Source organism: Sarcophilus harrisii, chromosome 6, assembly GCF_902635505.1.
Source record: "Sarcophilus harrisii chromosome 6, mSarHar1.11, whole genome shotgun sequence".
NCBI classification, from domain to species: domain Eukaryota; kingdom Metazoa; phylum Chordata; class Mammalia; order Dasyuromorphia; family Dasyuridae; genus Sarcophilus; species Sarcophilus harrisii.
The window spans coordinates 50782759-50797921 of NC_045431.1; the positions used below are offsets into that span (position 1 = coordinate 50782759).

Below are 15163 nucleotides of genomic sequence, written 5' to 3' on the forward strand. Positions count from 1 at the left end.
GAGAAATAAACGTTTGCATTTTTAGCAGCTGGCTGCAATTTCAGAGTAATTATTTATTTCAACTGAGACTAAGGTTGTCTCCAGGAAAACCCCAACAGTAGGCAGACAGACATTCATATGCTACTAGAAAAGTTGCAAATTGATGCAAAAAAAGTTGCAAATCGTACCTACACTGTATGTCAGATATACATCGGATTGCTTGTTGTCTTGGGGAGGAGAAAAAATTTGGAACTCAAAATTCTACAAAAATGTATATTGAAAACTAACTTTACATGTAAATGGAAAAATAAAATAGTACTGAATTAAAAAAAAAAAAAAGATAGGAATTCAAATCTGACTCAGACACTAAATAACTGGGTAATCCTGGATAAGACAAATCACCTAATCTCTGTTTCTCAATTTCCTTGTCTATGAAATGGTTAAAAATAAATATCCAATGAGTTATCTGATGTGAAGTGCTCTGCAAGCCCTCAAGTACTATATAAGTATTTGCTGTTGTTATTTCTTGATTATAAAAAAGCGCTTAAAATTCTGAAGAGCAGAATGTTATTTCTACAACAAACTATCTCTCATGCTTAGGCTAAGAGTATACAGATTCCTGGACAATTAAAGTACAGAGATAATTTGATTCAACAACTCTATGATCAATAATGAGAATTAACACTGATACATTTTGAAAGCTGTGCATCTAAGACTGACATGAAAGGTATCCTGCAGAGTTGAAATGAAATCAGATTTCCTAAAAAATGATGATCCTTGGATGATAGGTGTCAAACTCAAGCAGAAATGGGAGTCATTAATGAGGATCCCTAGGTCCATATATTGACTTAGTTTTAAGATATAATATACTATATATATTTTTAGTTTGCTAAATATTTCCTATTTACATTTTTGCCCGATTTGGGCTGCACTCAGGAATACTATAGGTCCCTGTTTGACATCTCTGCCTCAGAAGGAAAGAGTGTACTGTTTTCAAGAAAAGTCCCAGAATATGAGAACCTTTGCAATGACATCCATAGCTACTCAAGAGTGCTGCAATCTACATAGGAAAAATCAAAATTAGAAAAATACAGATTTCTTAAAATACTGAAACTGACTTATAATCAACTAAATTGATGGGATCCTCAGCAACACCACATCATGGACAGGTACTGAATGGTGACATAAGTCCAAAAATGAACAGGTAGAAGAGGATGGATTTAACTGAGAAAGCTAGGCCTGGAGTTAGAAGACCTGAGTTTAAATTCACTCCCCAAACACCAGTTTTGTGATGTTGAGCATGTCACAATCTCCATCTGCCTTAGTTTTCTAAACTGTAAAATGGGGATAATAATAGCATCTACTTTACAGGGTTGCTTTGAGATTCAGATGAAAAATTGTTTTAAAATACTAGTTAAGCATATAGTGCTTAATAAATACTTATTCTTTTCCCTCCTTTCATTTACTATGGGAAAACTGCTGCACTCTCAATTATTTCAAGCTGCTTTCTGCCATAAAAATGATCTTTTTTAACACCCAAAACTTAAATTATAAGGCTGGGAATCATGAATAATCAAAACTTAAAATGATTCAAAGGTCAATGGAAAGATGCATATATTACAGGCAGGCACACAAAAGATATCATCCAGAAAGATATATGACTTTAGAAGGGAAGCAATAAACTGGGAAAACATTTTTACAGTCAAAGGTTCTGATAAAGGCCTCATTTCCAAAATATATAGAGAATTGACTCTATTTTATAAGAAATCAAGCCATTCTCCAATTGATAAATGGTCAAAGGATATGAAAAGACAATTTTCAGATGATGAAATTGAAACTAAAATTGAAAAAATAATAAAATAATACTTAATTTAATCTAAAGAGTTGATAAAATGAGTGATACAGAAACAAAGACGAAGATTCTTTATGACTCAATTAAAAAAAAAAAAAAACTTACCTGTCCACATATCTGCGGGCTTCCACATTGTCTAAAGCTGTAACAATTATATCTTGTTTAGTATAGAATTCATCGCTGTATATCATCTCAGTGGCAGGACAAACTTTGTGCAGGTGTGACTCAATCTTTAACTGAGGATTTATACTCAGAGTTGCAGCAGCAGCAGTATAACTTTTAGGTTTCTAAACAAATTTTAAAAATTACAAAATTCTTTCAGATACTAAGTCAAAGTGAGGTTTTTAGAGAGAGAAAAGTTGACATATATGGCTATCACACATTCCTACTATCACTAACTATATCAGTGTAATGTGATCATAATGTACATTGATTAAAAGTGAAATGAGTATCATTACTTTTGTCATTACAGAGCAAAATGTCATTTATATTACTAAATGTTAAATTTTTGAATAAATCTAATTAATAATAATTCACAACTTGTGAATTACTTAATACAAATACCATATAATAATACACAATTATTTAAAAGCATATTTCCTCTCAGATCATTTGTATTTGAAGTAATCAAAATTTATTGGATTGAGAATCCATGTAACTGTCAAGATAAAAATAGATGAAAGATAGATTAAAAATACAGAAAAAATAGAACAAATGTCAGCCATACAGAAGAAGTTGGGTATGAGTAATTGTGAATAGCATTAAAATTTTATTTTCATTATTTTGGACCACCTCACACATAGCAGACATTTATTTAATGAATGTTTACTGAAAACAAAATGGATGGGTATCTATATAAAATATATTAAATATTTCTGTTTTTTCTTAAAAAAAAAAATCATTTCAAATTGTCAATTTTCATACCTTTCTTTAACATAGAGACATTTTATTGAAGACTTAGAGATTTTTTTTCCTAACAATTGAAAATGAAAGTCAACAAGCTTTGTAAACTACATTAGCTACTCCTGTAGCTGGTAGATATGTGAGAACAGCAATGTTTGTTGCAAATTTCACCTCAGGATCAACTGAGGTATATGTAGCTGTTTGCTCTGCTGCTACACACACACACACACACACACACACACACACCCCTACTGTAATGCTTTTGAGTACTTTTTTATAGATTTTTCTGTTCTTTCCCATGTTAGTTCTAAGCTTATGAAAACAGTCTTTGGCTGTAGAAGTTTATATTAAGTATTTATTCATTATTATTTCTTATTTATTGTTTTATTTAAGAATTATATGTCCAAAACTCAAACAAGCTTTCTATTTTAAAAATTAATTTGTTATTGGAATCAATCAATATGGAAAACATCATACTTCATCATTATATTATTTTTTGCAAAATAAAATGAGTATTATTGAAGTGAATAAGTACCATACCTGTATATGATGGGGTCGAAACAGAAACTGTCTATTTAGATTGGATTTTTCTATCAAGTCAGGATCTGTAATTGTTACCTGGAAATAACAAGGAAAAAAAAAAAACTTTAATCATAAATAAATTTCATGTAGATTCACGTAAACTACAAGTTACAAAGGAGGTAGATGGACCTTCTATCAATTGCTTTATATTTGTGTTTAGTAACATGGAGAGTATTTAAAATACATATATGTATTTAAAAGGACTCCAACTAAGCTGCAGAATTTTGGGATGTGCAAAAGGTGAAGAAGAGACATACACAAAAGAAGTAACTAGTGTCATAAAAATACATGTTCTTTACATAATGGTTGTACTTTTGAAATTTTCAAAACTATTTTTTAAGTTTAAAAATTTAATTTAAAACAACTCACCTTAATGATGGAGTTAATATGTATTTTAAAATGAAAATTATTCAAATAATTTCTGATAACTATGACATAGTTTTATAATTTTTGGTCACCAACTTTATTATAGATAAAAACAACTTTAATTTGATACCATTTGGTAAAGGTATCATTAAAAAAAAAAAAAAATCAACACCTCCAAGGTTACAGAGTCCAAAGTAAAATTATTAAATGTTTGTCATCAAGAGTATACCAGGTACACCTTACCATTCCTTTCTCTTTGCCAGTGCCAATTCCAAGAAGTGCAAAGTTTTTTAACATTTCACAACCTATTGCTCCACATCCAACCTACAGAGGATAAAACAACAGGAGGAACTAAGTCATTGATTTAAGTGATGTTTTATTACAGAAAAGTCCAAATTTTTATTTAAAATTACATTTTAAGTTTGAAGAAATAAAAAAGAAAACAGTGTAGCAGCTTTGAATCTAAGAAGGATTCTGTCTCTGAGAAGCTGCCTAAGCAGAAATGAGTGTTACTTATTCTAAAAGGCAGTAGGTCAAAAACTAAGTTACATTTTTAGACAGATGGAAACATGTTTATTTAATGCCTATGAAAGACTGATAGAGGGGCAGGGGAAGTCTGGCAGCTAGAGATTTCTCCAATGCTTAGGTTGCAACAGTCTCAGTTTCTTTCATTATTTCAAGGTCTGAAGGTCCCCAGTCAAATTTTCAGAATGAATCATAGCCAATATTCTTCAGATATATGGTTACTTTGTTTCTCTGCTGCCATTTTCTTCATTAGATCTGCCTTAAGCGGCAATTCTTCCACTTTGACAAAGTTCTCTTCATCAGACTTTTTATTTAAATGACCAGAATTGGGTGATTAAAAAAAAAAATTAAGATGTTATATCATACTTGTCTATAGAAATAAATATTCTAAATAATACAAGTTTATCTCAAATTCCTGAATACAAAAATAATCCAATTCATCTAATATTTATTAAAAGAAGTTTTATAATAAAACACAATGAATAAAGATAATAAATTTAACACCTTAAGTGGAGACAGTAACAGTTTCAAAAATCTAGAACTCTGAAGAGCAAGATAAAGCAAAAAAGGGGGGGGGGGGGGGCGCGGCGCTTTAAAAGAAAAAAAAAGGATTAATTTTTTTTCATTTCAAATGCTTATGGCACATTATTTAACTATAGTAAATTAGTGTAGTGATACATCTTTTATAAAAAAATAACAATCTACTTCTACTTATAAACTGATCCACAATACATTTCCTTTTGGTTTTTAAATAAAACATGTTGACAGCTTTTTTATCCTTGTATGCAATATCTAGCATAGAGTAGGTCTTAAGTACCTATATGAACTTCAAAGCTAGGCTTTGTTTATTATCAGAACATTTCTAAAAATAAAAAAATTGGTCACTTAAAAATGCCATTGACTTTAATTAAAAGATAAATGGAAGAATATGTATTTTTAATTATGGGAGAATTTTGCCTTCCTTTCTCCATCTCTTCCACTCCCTCAAACCCACCATTTCAAAATAGTGCCTATTAAGTCCAACTAGTATGTCTGAGTCTTAGTTTATTAAATTAGCTACATGAATGTACCACATATTCCCGCTATCTATACTTACTAAGAATATATTCAAATTTTGAAGCTTTTGGCATAAAGTGTCACCAATACAAGCTCTTAATGCATCATATCGATCTCCTCTGCAGGGAAAAAAAAAATATGGCAGAAAGACAAATCAACACAAACAATTACACTACTAAAAAAAAATATATATATATATATATTCACCTATAACAAAGATTCAAATTGCTTATTCAAGGATTCTATAATGCTTATCACTATAGCATGAAAATGATCAATTTGAAATGATGCTTAAAATACCTCCCCTAAAGGAGATCAAATATAGTGGAAGAAACTTGTATTTTGAGAGATAAATAAGCCAAAAGTATTAATCTAATTTTTTGTTAGGTTTCATGACATTGTCTCTTGTAAGTATATACCTATAAAGATACATAGCAGAACTCTTTACCTTGGGAGGAATTCTTCACAGTTAGATTTATCCAGAGATTCAAACAGATCTGCTGCTTCAATATATAGCTGGAAAAAAATTCAGAGTATACTTAACTGTTTACAGGACCTTATTTTTTTACTTTTTTTTTTTTCTTTCTGAATTTCACAAATAAGAAAAATGACAATATCACACAAGAAAAGAAACTATCACATGGACTTAAAAAAAACAAAGAACAATTACTCTAGAAAATTTATGTATGAAGCTAAAACAAAACTTAGAAGTAGCACATAACTGTTTTAAAGACATTCATTATGGTCATTTTAGATAAAATAGCTTGCCTTTAATAGTTTTAATTCCAGTTTCTTTTCAGGACTCCAAGGAAAATTGATGGAATTACTTAATTTTAGCTACATACTTTTGTGAATACTTAATATAATTTTTAAGAATTCATCTAATTCTAAATAATTTAATTTTCCTGTAGCCAACATATTATATAAATGAAATAAAATGACCTAATATATGTTATGTTTTATAAACCTTAAGGCACTCTATGACTATTAATTATTATTATATTTATGGTTTATTAACTATAACACATTATTCTCATAAAGTACTTAGTTTACATTTTTCAAAGTGCTTTCATATGTATATTTTCTGATTAGATCTCAGAACTCTGTGAAGTGAAAAAAGTATGAATTTATGCCCAATTTAAAACTGAGGCTCCTAGTGGTTGTTGCATATCTACCTCAAGTCACATAGTTAGAAATAAAATCAAGACTAACCTGAAAAAGTCCAAATTTAGTAAGAATTGAATAAACCAGGTCCCTCACTTGCAGTTTAAAGAATTAAATCATTTAACAAGAACCAATTATGGCCTGTAGTAATCATAATAAAATAGCAGTTATGTTAAGATAACTTAATTTGTGTATAATGTTCTTATTTGTGTTGACCACCTTGGGGGCAACAAGAATTAATTATCATACAGTTTTTAAATCATTTGTAAATATTAACAACTGCCATTCTAAAATGTGAGCTCCTTATCCAATGACTTGCCTCAATCCATCACTAATAAAAAGGTGAACTGTATTAATATTGATATCTTTTAATATAAATGACAGCAAAACATATAAGTTTCAGCAAAGCAAAAGGGACAATTTATCTACATCTCCTTAGATATGCAAATAGTTAATTTAAGAGCTAAAAGTAAAAAAGTATCATTTAACTAGGTCATTTTACCTTATCATCTTAATAATTAACAAAAGCAAGATCACCATTAGCACAATTTCAAATTATGTGCCACCATTTCATTAAGGGATGATCACAGAGAAAACAAAATCCTATGAATTTACTAAGACCATCATATGATTTTAAAATAGTCAACATATACAATGACATTTAGAGATTTCAATGAGATGGTGAAAAATGTTAGAACATGTGTTTTGGAATTAAAAAAACAAAACAAAACACAACAGTTTGTCAAAGACTTGTAGACTCTTCAGAAGCTTCATACATGTCCATAATTAATACTTTCTTCCAGCAGAGAAGACACAATAAACACTGGTCAATCTTATACACACACAAGTCTCTCTCTCTAAAGTCTCTCTTTAACAAGAGGGGCAGCTGGATGGCGCAGTGCAGAGAGCACCAGCCCTGAAGTCAGGAGAACCTGAGTTCAAATATGGCCTCAGATACTTTACACTTCCTACTGTGTGACCGTATCACTTAATTTCAATTGCCTCACCCCCCCCAAAAAAAAAATTAATGGCATAATTGTATAACTCCTTAAAAAATATTTTTGACAAAAAATAATTAATAATTCATTTCTGAATTAGCTCCTGGTGTGAAATAATATTATCGAACAGTTACAACCAAAATCATACCAAGAAGAGTAAAGATGAGACAAGAGAGAACAATTAGAAGATACAAACAAGCTCTTCAAAGTGAGAAATGGGAATTTTAAAGGAAAAGGACTTAAGATGTCAAAGGATACAAAGAGGCATTTTCAAAAGAGAAAAGTCAAGCTTTTAACAATCATATAAAAACCTTCTAAATCACTTATGACAAGGTGAAATGAACATTAAATAATCCTGAGGTTTCACAACACAAATACAATAAATGAATACTCAGTGTGGAAAAGGCTATAGGCAGACAGATACATTCATATGCTACTAGAAAAGTTAAAAAATGATCCAACCATGCTGGAGAACTAATTTATGATATGAAGTCATGCGTGATATGAAGGCAAAGCCAGAGGAAAATGTACAACATAAAAACATTTACGGCAGTACTTTTTGTACTAACAAAGACTTGGGAGGAAAGTGGGGCCATTGACTGGAAAATGAAAGAACTGTGGCACATGAATATAAAGGAATATTATTGCACCTCCCTCCCCCATTCAAATATGCAACATTGAGAAAACTTGAGGAAGACATTTATGAAATGAAGCAGAATTGCTTGCCTATGATTTTCTATTACAAGTGAGTGTTGGTCTGGAGATAGAGATGAGGATAGGGAAAAGGGAGAAAGATAGATTAGTGGAAAGTGACAGGATGTAAAAAGACAAACACATTCAGAAGGGGACAGAGAAACAGATTAATACAGACTTGTTAAATTCAACAAATATTTAAAAACTAAACTTTTTTTTTGTATGTTTGTTGATAACTATTAAGTTTATAAGGAGAAAATAATTTACATGATGACATTAATATAAAGTATGAATCAAAATTTTTTTTTGTGTGTGGGATACAATATGGGAGGGTACCTAAAGGGGCTAAAGAGAAGGGCCACAGTAAAAAGTAAGTGATGCATCAGGGCCAAACCAAGGGCTGGTAATGAAGTGAAGTAGACTACTCTGATCTCAGGAAGAGAAAGGTATAAAGGCAAATGGATGAGGAAGGAGTACAGGGGCAATGCTGAAAAAGTGAAAAGGAATGAGACCTTACTTGGGAGTTGGGAAGGGGTCCAACTGATGATTGCTTCTATGGGTGAAGAGAAATGAAGGGGATCTGGTGCTTTACAAATTTTTTAGTCCTGTGAAAGGAGGTGAGGGAAATTGGAACTCTAGGGGGAAGACGGGGTAACTGGAACCTGGAGTGAGAGACAACGGACACAAGGAGGAAATTTCTAGGTAAATAAAGGAAAAAAGATCAACAAAAGAAGATATAGATCAGTGATGATCTGTATACTTAGAGGGAGGGGCCCTACTGTGGGGCACTGTCCTCTCTGACACCTACAATAACTGGCAATTATTGAGATGCAATGGCAAAGGCAAACATAGGATAAGGCAGAAGCAGAAAGTGCCAAGAGGAGAGAGCCTAGAAGAGATATCTGGTAGGCTTTGAAAGTATGAGGACACAAAGAAAAGAGAGAAAGACTGGATAATTATAGGGATCAGAAATCAGAAGATGTATATCCAGAGTGAACAGAAAGAGAACATGGATAATGAAGAGAGCAGAGAAAGATGCTGTGTGAGATGAATAAAGAGAAACAAAGATCTATATGAACTGAAGCAGTAAAGTAAGCAGAGCCAAGAAAACTATAAAGAGCAACTAAAACAATGTAAATTGAAAGAATGACACACCCAAACAATCAGAAGTACCTGTAAAAAAAAAATTATAAAGATAAGTAGAATTAAAATGAAATGTTGAAAAGACATTCCCAATCTCCTCTTCAGGAAAGTGAAAGATCCACAGTTGTTACACATTATATATGTTTTCAGACTTCAATGCATTGTTTAGTTATGCTGACTTTTGGGAGGAAAAGAGATACATATAATATGTTACAATAAAGAAAATATCAATAAAAATATATTTGAAGCATTAATGCAAAGGAAAATAAAAGAGACTTCAGAACTCCGATCAACGCAGCAACCAACCATGACTTTGGAAGACTATATAGTATAGCATATTTTCTCCTAGAGCATAGGCACAAGGGTGATGGGTGGAAAATAAACATGGAATGAGAAAGACATGGCCAATCTGTTCATTTTTGTTGAATGACTGTACTTGTTACTAAAGAGGGTTCTATTAGAGGAAGGGAAGAAATCACTAAGAAGTAACAGTAATGTAAGAAGAGCATCAATAAAATAGTTAAATGTAACAAAAATAATACTGATACAGATCACCACATGGCATTAAGGCAATACTGGTTTGTATTGATCTAGATCTGTAAAATTATAAAAAAAAAAAAAACAACCGATGGAAGAACATTAAGAACATTACTAACTCATAAAATAGCAGCGTTCAATAGAAGTTATTAAAATATAAACAGTACCAAAATACAAAACTAACCCACTGGCATAAGGGAGAAAATTTTCCCGTCACAGCTTTCAATACTTCTTGGCTGGCAACCCCTCCTATTGCTGCAGCTAGTGGAGCTAAGAAGCCTTGGGCAGTCCAGGAGAGCCAATTCACAATGTTAACATTTACTTCAGGCTGAAAAATAATCAAGAAAAAAAGACCAACAGCAGTATTTTTATGGGATAGATCATTTAAAACTGTACTGACATTATCATAGGTCTACTTCTAAAAAGGCTGCCCCAAACTTTTCTAATAAATGCACTTCAAAATTGTTGAAGCAGTAAAAAGTTCTGAATTCACAACATAATTCACATAAGCTTATGGTTTATAATATAAACCTTTTTACACAGTAGGTACTTAACCTATCAAAAAGGATGAAAAACCTATGTAGAAAGTGCTATTAGTGAGGTACTAGAGATACAAAATCAAAATTGACAGTCCCTCCTCAGGGAGTTAACATTCTAGTGGGAGTAGAAGGGAGTGTATATGGGAGGTATAGAACATGGACACAATTCTGTAAATATAAGATGTACACAAAATAAACATTAAGTACTTTAGGATAGAGTAGGGTACTAACAAGTGGGAACAGGAAAGGCCTCCTGTAAGAGAGGGCATTGAAGTTTTGTCTTTAAGGAGATTAAAAGTCTTAGGAAATGGAGGCAAAGAGGAAGAACATTCCAGGTGAGAGGCATGAGTTGGTGTAGAATGTCATAGACAGGGAATCCCAGGGATTTTAGTCTATTTGGAGTACAGAAGTACAGAGTACATGAAACAGTTTTATGATATTAGCTTGGAAAGATAAGATAAAGTCAGAAGGTAAGGGGCTCTGGTTTCCAAATGGAGTTACTCTAATAGGAATAATCATCCTCCTGATAAGGGGAGAAATTAATAAATGTTGGTTAAATTGAAAGGCTGCAAGTAGTAGCTTACAAAACACTTACCTTCTCTTGCAAGGTTGCACTTATAGATGTTGCTAATTTCAATAATTCTTCAGAATCCTGACGACACCTAGTATGTAACACAAAGAAGAACCATTAAAGATCAACACGTTTCAAATTTGTATAATACTTTACATGGATTCATATTTAAACTAATAAACAGAGGAGGCAGTGTGGTTGGAAAAAGCACACTGAACTTGGAATCCAGAGATGCCTCAGCTCAAAACCCAGCTCTGATATTTTAATTAGCTGTTTAACTACCTTAATTTCTTTGAGCCTAAGTTTCTGTATGGGGATAATAATACCTTTATGGTTATTAGGATGATCAAAGTACAGAATGTATGACCCTAAACTTTAAATGCCAGCTAATATTACTTACTACAAATAACTTCAGGCGATAATTTAACATGTAATAATTCAACTATTTTTCTAAGATTCCTGAATTTAACATCTGACCATGTCTAAATTCACCAGTAGCATCCCAATCATAGGGGGGAAAATAAACGTCTCTATTAATTATTTAAAGCTGGCTCCAATCTATCTTTCCCACTCATACACTGCCTTTCCTGAAACATATTAGTTGGTAAGTATTCTCTCTCCTACTTCCATTGAAGTTACTTTGTATCTATCTGTGTACATGTGGTATCCTTACAACAGAATGTAAGCTTTTTGAGAACAAGAACTATTTCATTTTTATTTTTTTATTCCCAGGATTCAGCACTGTGCTTGGTACAATACAGATGTTTTATAAATGTACATTTATAAATGAATATATTCTCCTCATCAAAAATTAGCCTTTGGAAAACTTTTTTTTAAAAAAGTTCAATCAAGAAGAGGAAGAAGGACTACTACTAAGTATCCTATGAATTTTAGAAAAGGAACAAGAAAGTACCAAAATGATGTTAAGGGATTAATAATTACTACCATGGCTCTAAAATTTGACCCATGTGACAATTTTCTCAAGTACTACTATCAAATTCTGCCTTAAAAATATGTTCATTGTATCATAAGGCATGGCTGCCTTTTTATATTCATAATCTCATTTGAAGTTCACAATTGACAAAGTAGAGAGCAAGTAAAATACAGATTAGGAACCTGAGGTAAACAGTGATTTACTTAAAAGTAAAAAAACAAAAAAAAAAACAAAAAAAAAAACTACTAAATAATGGAAACAAAATTACCAGAATACTTATGTTCAAGAATTGGAATGACATCCAGTGGCGCAGTGCTGACAAGATTATGCCCTGCCCAGGGCAGGGTGCAGAGATACACTGTGGGACAACTGTCTCCTTCAAGCTTTCTGACGGAGCCCAAATGTTCTCGCCACTTTGCCATACTGCTTTTTTACTGTATTCATTTTGATTTTAAATTAGCTCTCTCTCATGTAGGTATAAAATCTAATACATATATATTAGAAAAGTGCCCCCCAAATTCTAGAATGTTTAAATTCACATAGACTACAAAGCAAAAAATAGCTGAATTCTAGAACTTAAAGGCTTATTGATCAGTACCCATCATATATGGATGTTTTACAAAATAATGATTCACTGGGCAAGGAGAATGTCTTTTTAAAAAAACTGATCGCTTTGTTCCTTTTAAGTCAAGAAAGAACAATGCTCTTATAAGGTGGTTAAATAGTTCAAATTTCAATTAACACACCCAAGACACCACTCAAAATATATTACCCAATATTTGGCTTTCGATTGTAGTTTTCCTGGAATTGGTCCAGGGCAAGCATGGCAGCATGGATCTGTAGAGGTGCCTATTCAGAAGAAAAAGGGAACCACAATACAATATCAATACGCATTTTTATTCTTAATATTTAATATTAAAAATGATCCACTGTACAAAGTTAGATAGGAAAGAAGAAAGCATAAAGTTTTTGCCTCTCATTTTACAGATGAGAAAAATATGCCCCCAAGAGATAATGTACTCAAAGATGGAAAGGACCATAAGACCACCTAGTCAAAGTCCCTGTTTTACTAAAAGTCTTAACAAGGTTACTCAACAAATTAATAGTAGTTAAATTTGCCACCAGAATGTAGGTCACAGGTCCTTAGGAGAAGGTTTGTATACTGTAAGGTCTGTATACTGAGCAGATCCTCTACCACCATTTTGCCCTTTTGTTCCTTTATCTTCTGCTTTCAGTTAAAAACAGGGAAGCCAAAATAATGAAGTTTTAAGAGCCTTTATTGCTAGCTAGCAACTGAACCCTAACACCAACACTGGAGGGGTCAGTAATGAGTGGTCTCAGGGCCATATATTTACAGAAAGAAGAGAAAGACATCAAAATGTTTCTTGATACATTTGTCATAATAAAGGAATTTCTATTCTAAACAGGAGGCAAAAAATAGTTATCACTCTAAGGGGGTCATTCTCAGGCAGCAGCAAGCAGCATTTCTTTAAGCTTATCAAGTTGTCAAGGTCTCAAGACTCTCAGGACAGTATATCTGGGTTAAAAATACTATCTGCATTAGGGAGTGAAGAACTAGCAATAAACTTCTAACTACAAAGATTCAAGATTATGTTTCTCACGGTCCCATTTGGGGTGCTTTTCCACTTCAGAATGAAACTGTAATTCTTTCCTTGAAGAAATTTTAAGAATATTTTCTTATACTCTTTGTACATTTAATAAAAGCTATATATTTGAATCAATAAAATTATACCAAGTATCTACTAAGCACCTAACAAGTGTTATATTATGAAGAGAAAAATGTATATATTTTATAGAATTTAAGAGTGAGTTTGAAAAATCTCCCAAACTTATTTCATGTAACTGAATTAAAAAAAAAATGTGATTACCAATACAACTATATTTACTGAAGGCCTAATTTGCATATAAAGCCAGGATTTTGCTAGGAAAATATTAAACAGAACCACTTAAAGGATTTCTTAGTTATGTTAATAATGTTATATAATAATGTTAATAATGTAACATTTGCATGAACACAGAGGTATATTCTACTTTAAAACAGACACATTCTCCCTAAAGTATTAATTACCTCAGGTTTGCTAAAATCAGCAATAAGGCATGTTGGATGTTTTATTTGCTTCTCCAGGCATTCCTAATAAAGGAGGAAAAAAGAGAAAATAATAAAGTACTTAAGTTCTACAAAAGTGTATTATTATAAATTGGTAATTGATATCAGTAAAAAAAAGTTTCAGAAAAATTCATGATAATGGCATACAAAAAAGGGGAGATAAATATTCTATTTACTCTGAGAAACAATTTCTATATAAATCAATGATAGAATGGATGGAAGAGTATATAAAAGGGCAGGTTTTGGAATAAGAAAGGGTTCAAATCAAGCCACAATATCTTTTGGCTAAGTGACTCAAGGCAATTTTCTGAGTGCTGAAGGCAACCTCTCCAAGACTGATATTATTGTTGATATACTTTAAAAGAGGAAATTTACTTATTGGGAATTTTCTATAACAATGAAATAATAGGTTGGTACAAAAACAACAATAATAACAACAAAATCTTTCAATTATTGTGTTCATTTTTCTAGGGATTTGAAAGAAGATTAATGCTGAAAGAAATTAGATTGTGGACAAAAAAATATAACCAAAATAAAATATCAGCCCTTCCCATTTCTGCTCCAAAGGTTCTTTTCTCCTCTTCTCTCTTCACATTCTCTCCCTTCTATCCAGATGAATATGAAGTCTACTAGCCTGGCCTTAATCTCTCCTGAACTCTTGTTCCTCACTGCCAACTGCCTGATGAACCTATCTACCTACTTGTGCTATCAGCACTTCAAACCTAACATGTCCACAATAAAATTTACATTTACATGCTGATGACTCTACCACCTCAATGGTTCTACTGAGACCATAACCAGTATTTTTCAAAAATAATCTATGCATATTATGAACTTACTCATTAACAAACAGGAATAAAAGAGCAACATAGTAAAATTGAGAATATACATTTAGTTTACTCCAATTGCCCAGATTTATTACTTTTTAGTTATTCTAAACTCTTTCTTCTCTCTCACTACGTTTATCTGATCATTTGTCAAATATTGATAATTCTACTTCATACCACCTTGCAAAATCTTATTCAGACCTTCATTAGCCTTTGTCTGAGCCTGGACAACTGAAACAAGACTGCTTGGCCCCTTGCTTACAGTCTTTCCATTCTCAAATAGATCCTCCAAACAGATGTCAAACTAATATCCCTAGATGTGGGTTTGACACTGTTACTCCTCTCCTTTAAAGTCCTCAAGAGATG

At 32.0% G+C, this 15163-nt stretch overlaps 1 protein-coding gene across 2 annotated transcripts in view; it reads right to left on the reverse strand.

Moving 5' to 3' along the window:
- UBA6 (ubiquitin like modifier activating enzyme 6) overlaps positions 1–15163 on the reverse strand; it is a 66361-nt gene that overhangs the window by 25385 nt on the left and 25813 nt on the right. For both annotated transcript variants that reach the window (XM_031942747.1, XM_031942748.1), the window contains exons 11-19: positions 13932–13994; positions 12615–12691; positions 10933–10999; positions 9983–10126; positions 5712–5779; positions 5304–5382; positions 3926–4006; positions 3275–3352; positions 1937–2118 (exon numbers count right to left, since the gene is read on the reverse strand). In XM_031942747.1, the coding sequence (XP_031798607.1) occupies positions 1937–2118; positions 3275–3352; positions 3926–4006; positions 5304–5382; positions 5712–5779; positions 9983–10126; positions 10933–10999; positions 12615–12691; positions 13932–13994 (839 nt within the window). The remainder of the gene's footprint in view (positions 1–1936; positions 2119–3274; positions 3353–3925; positions 4007–5303; positions 5383–5711; positions 5780–9982; positions 10127–10932; positions 11000–12614; positions 12692–13931; positions 13995–15163) is intronic.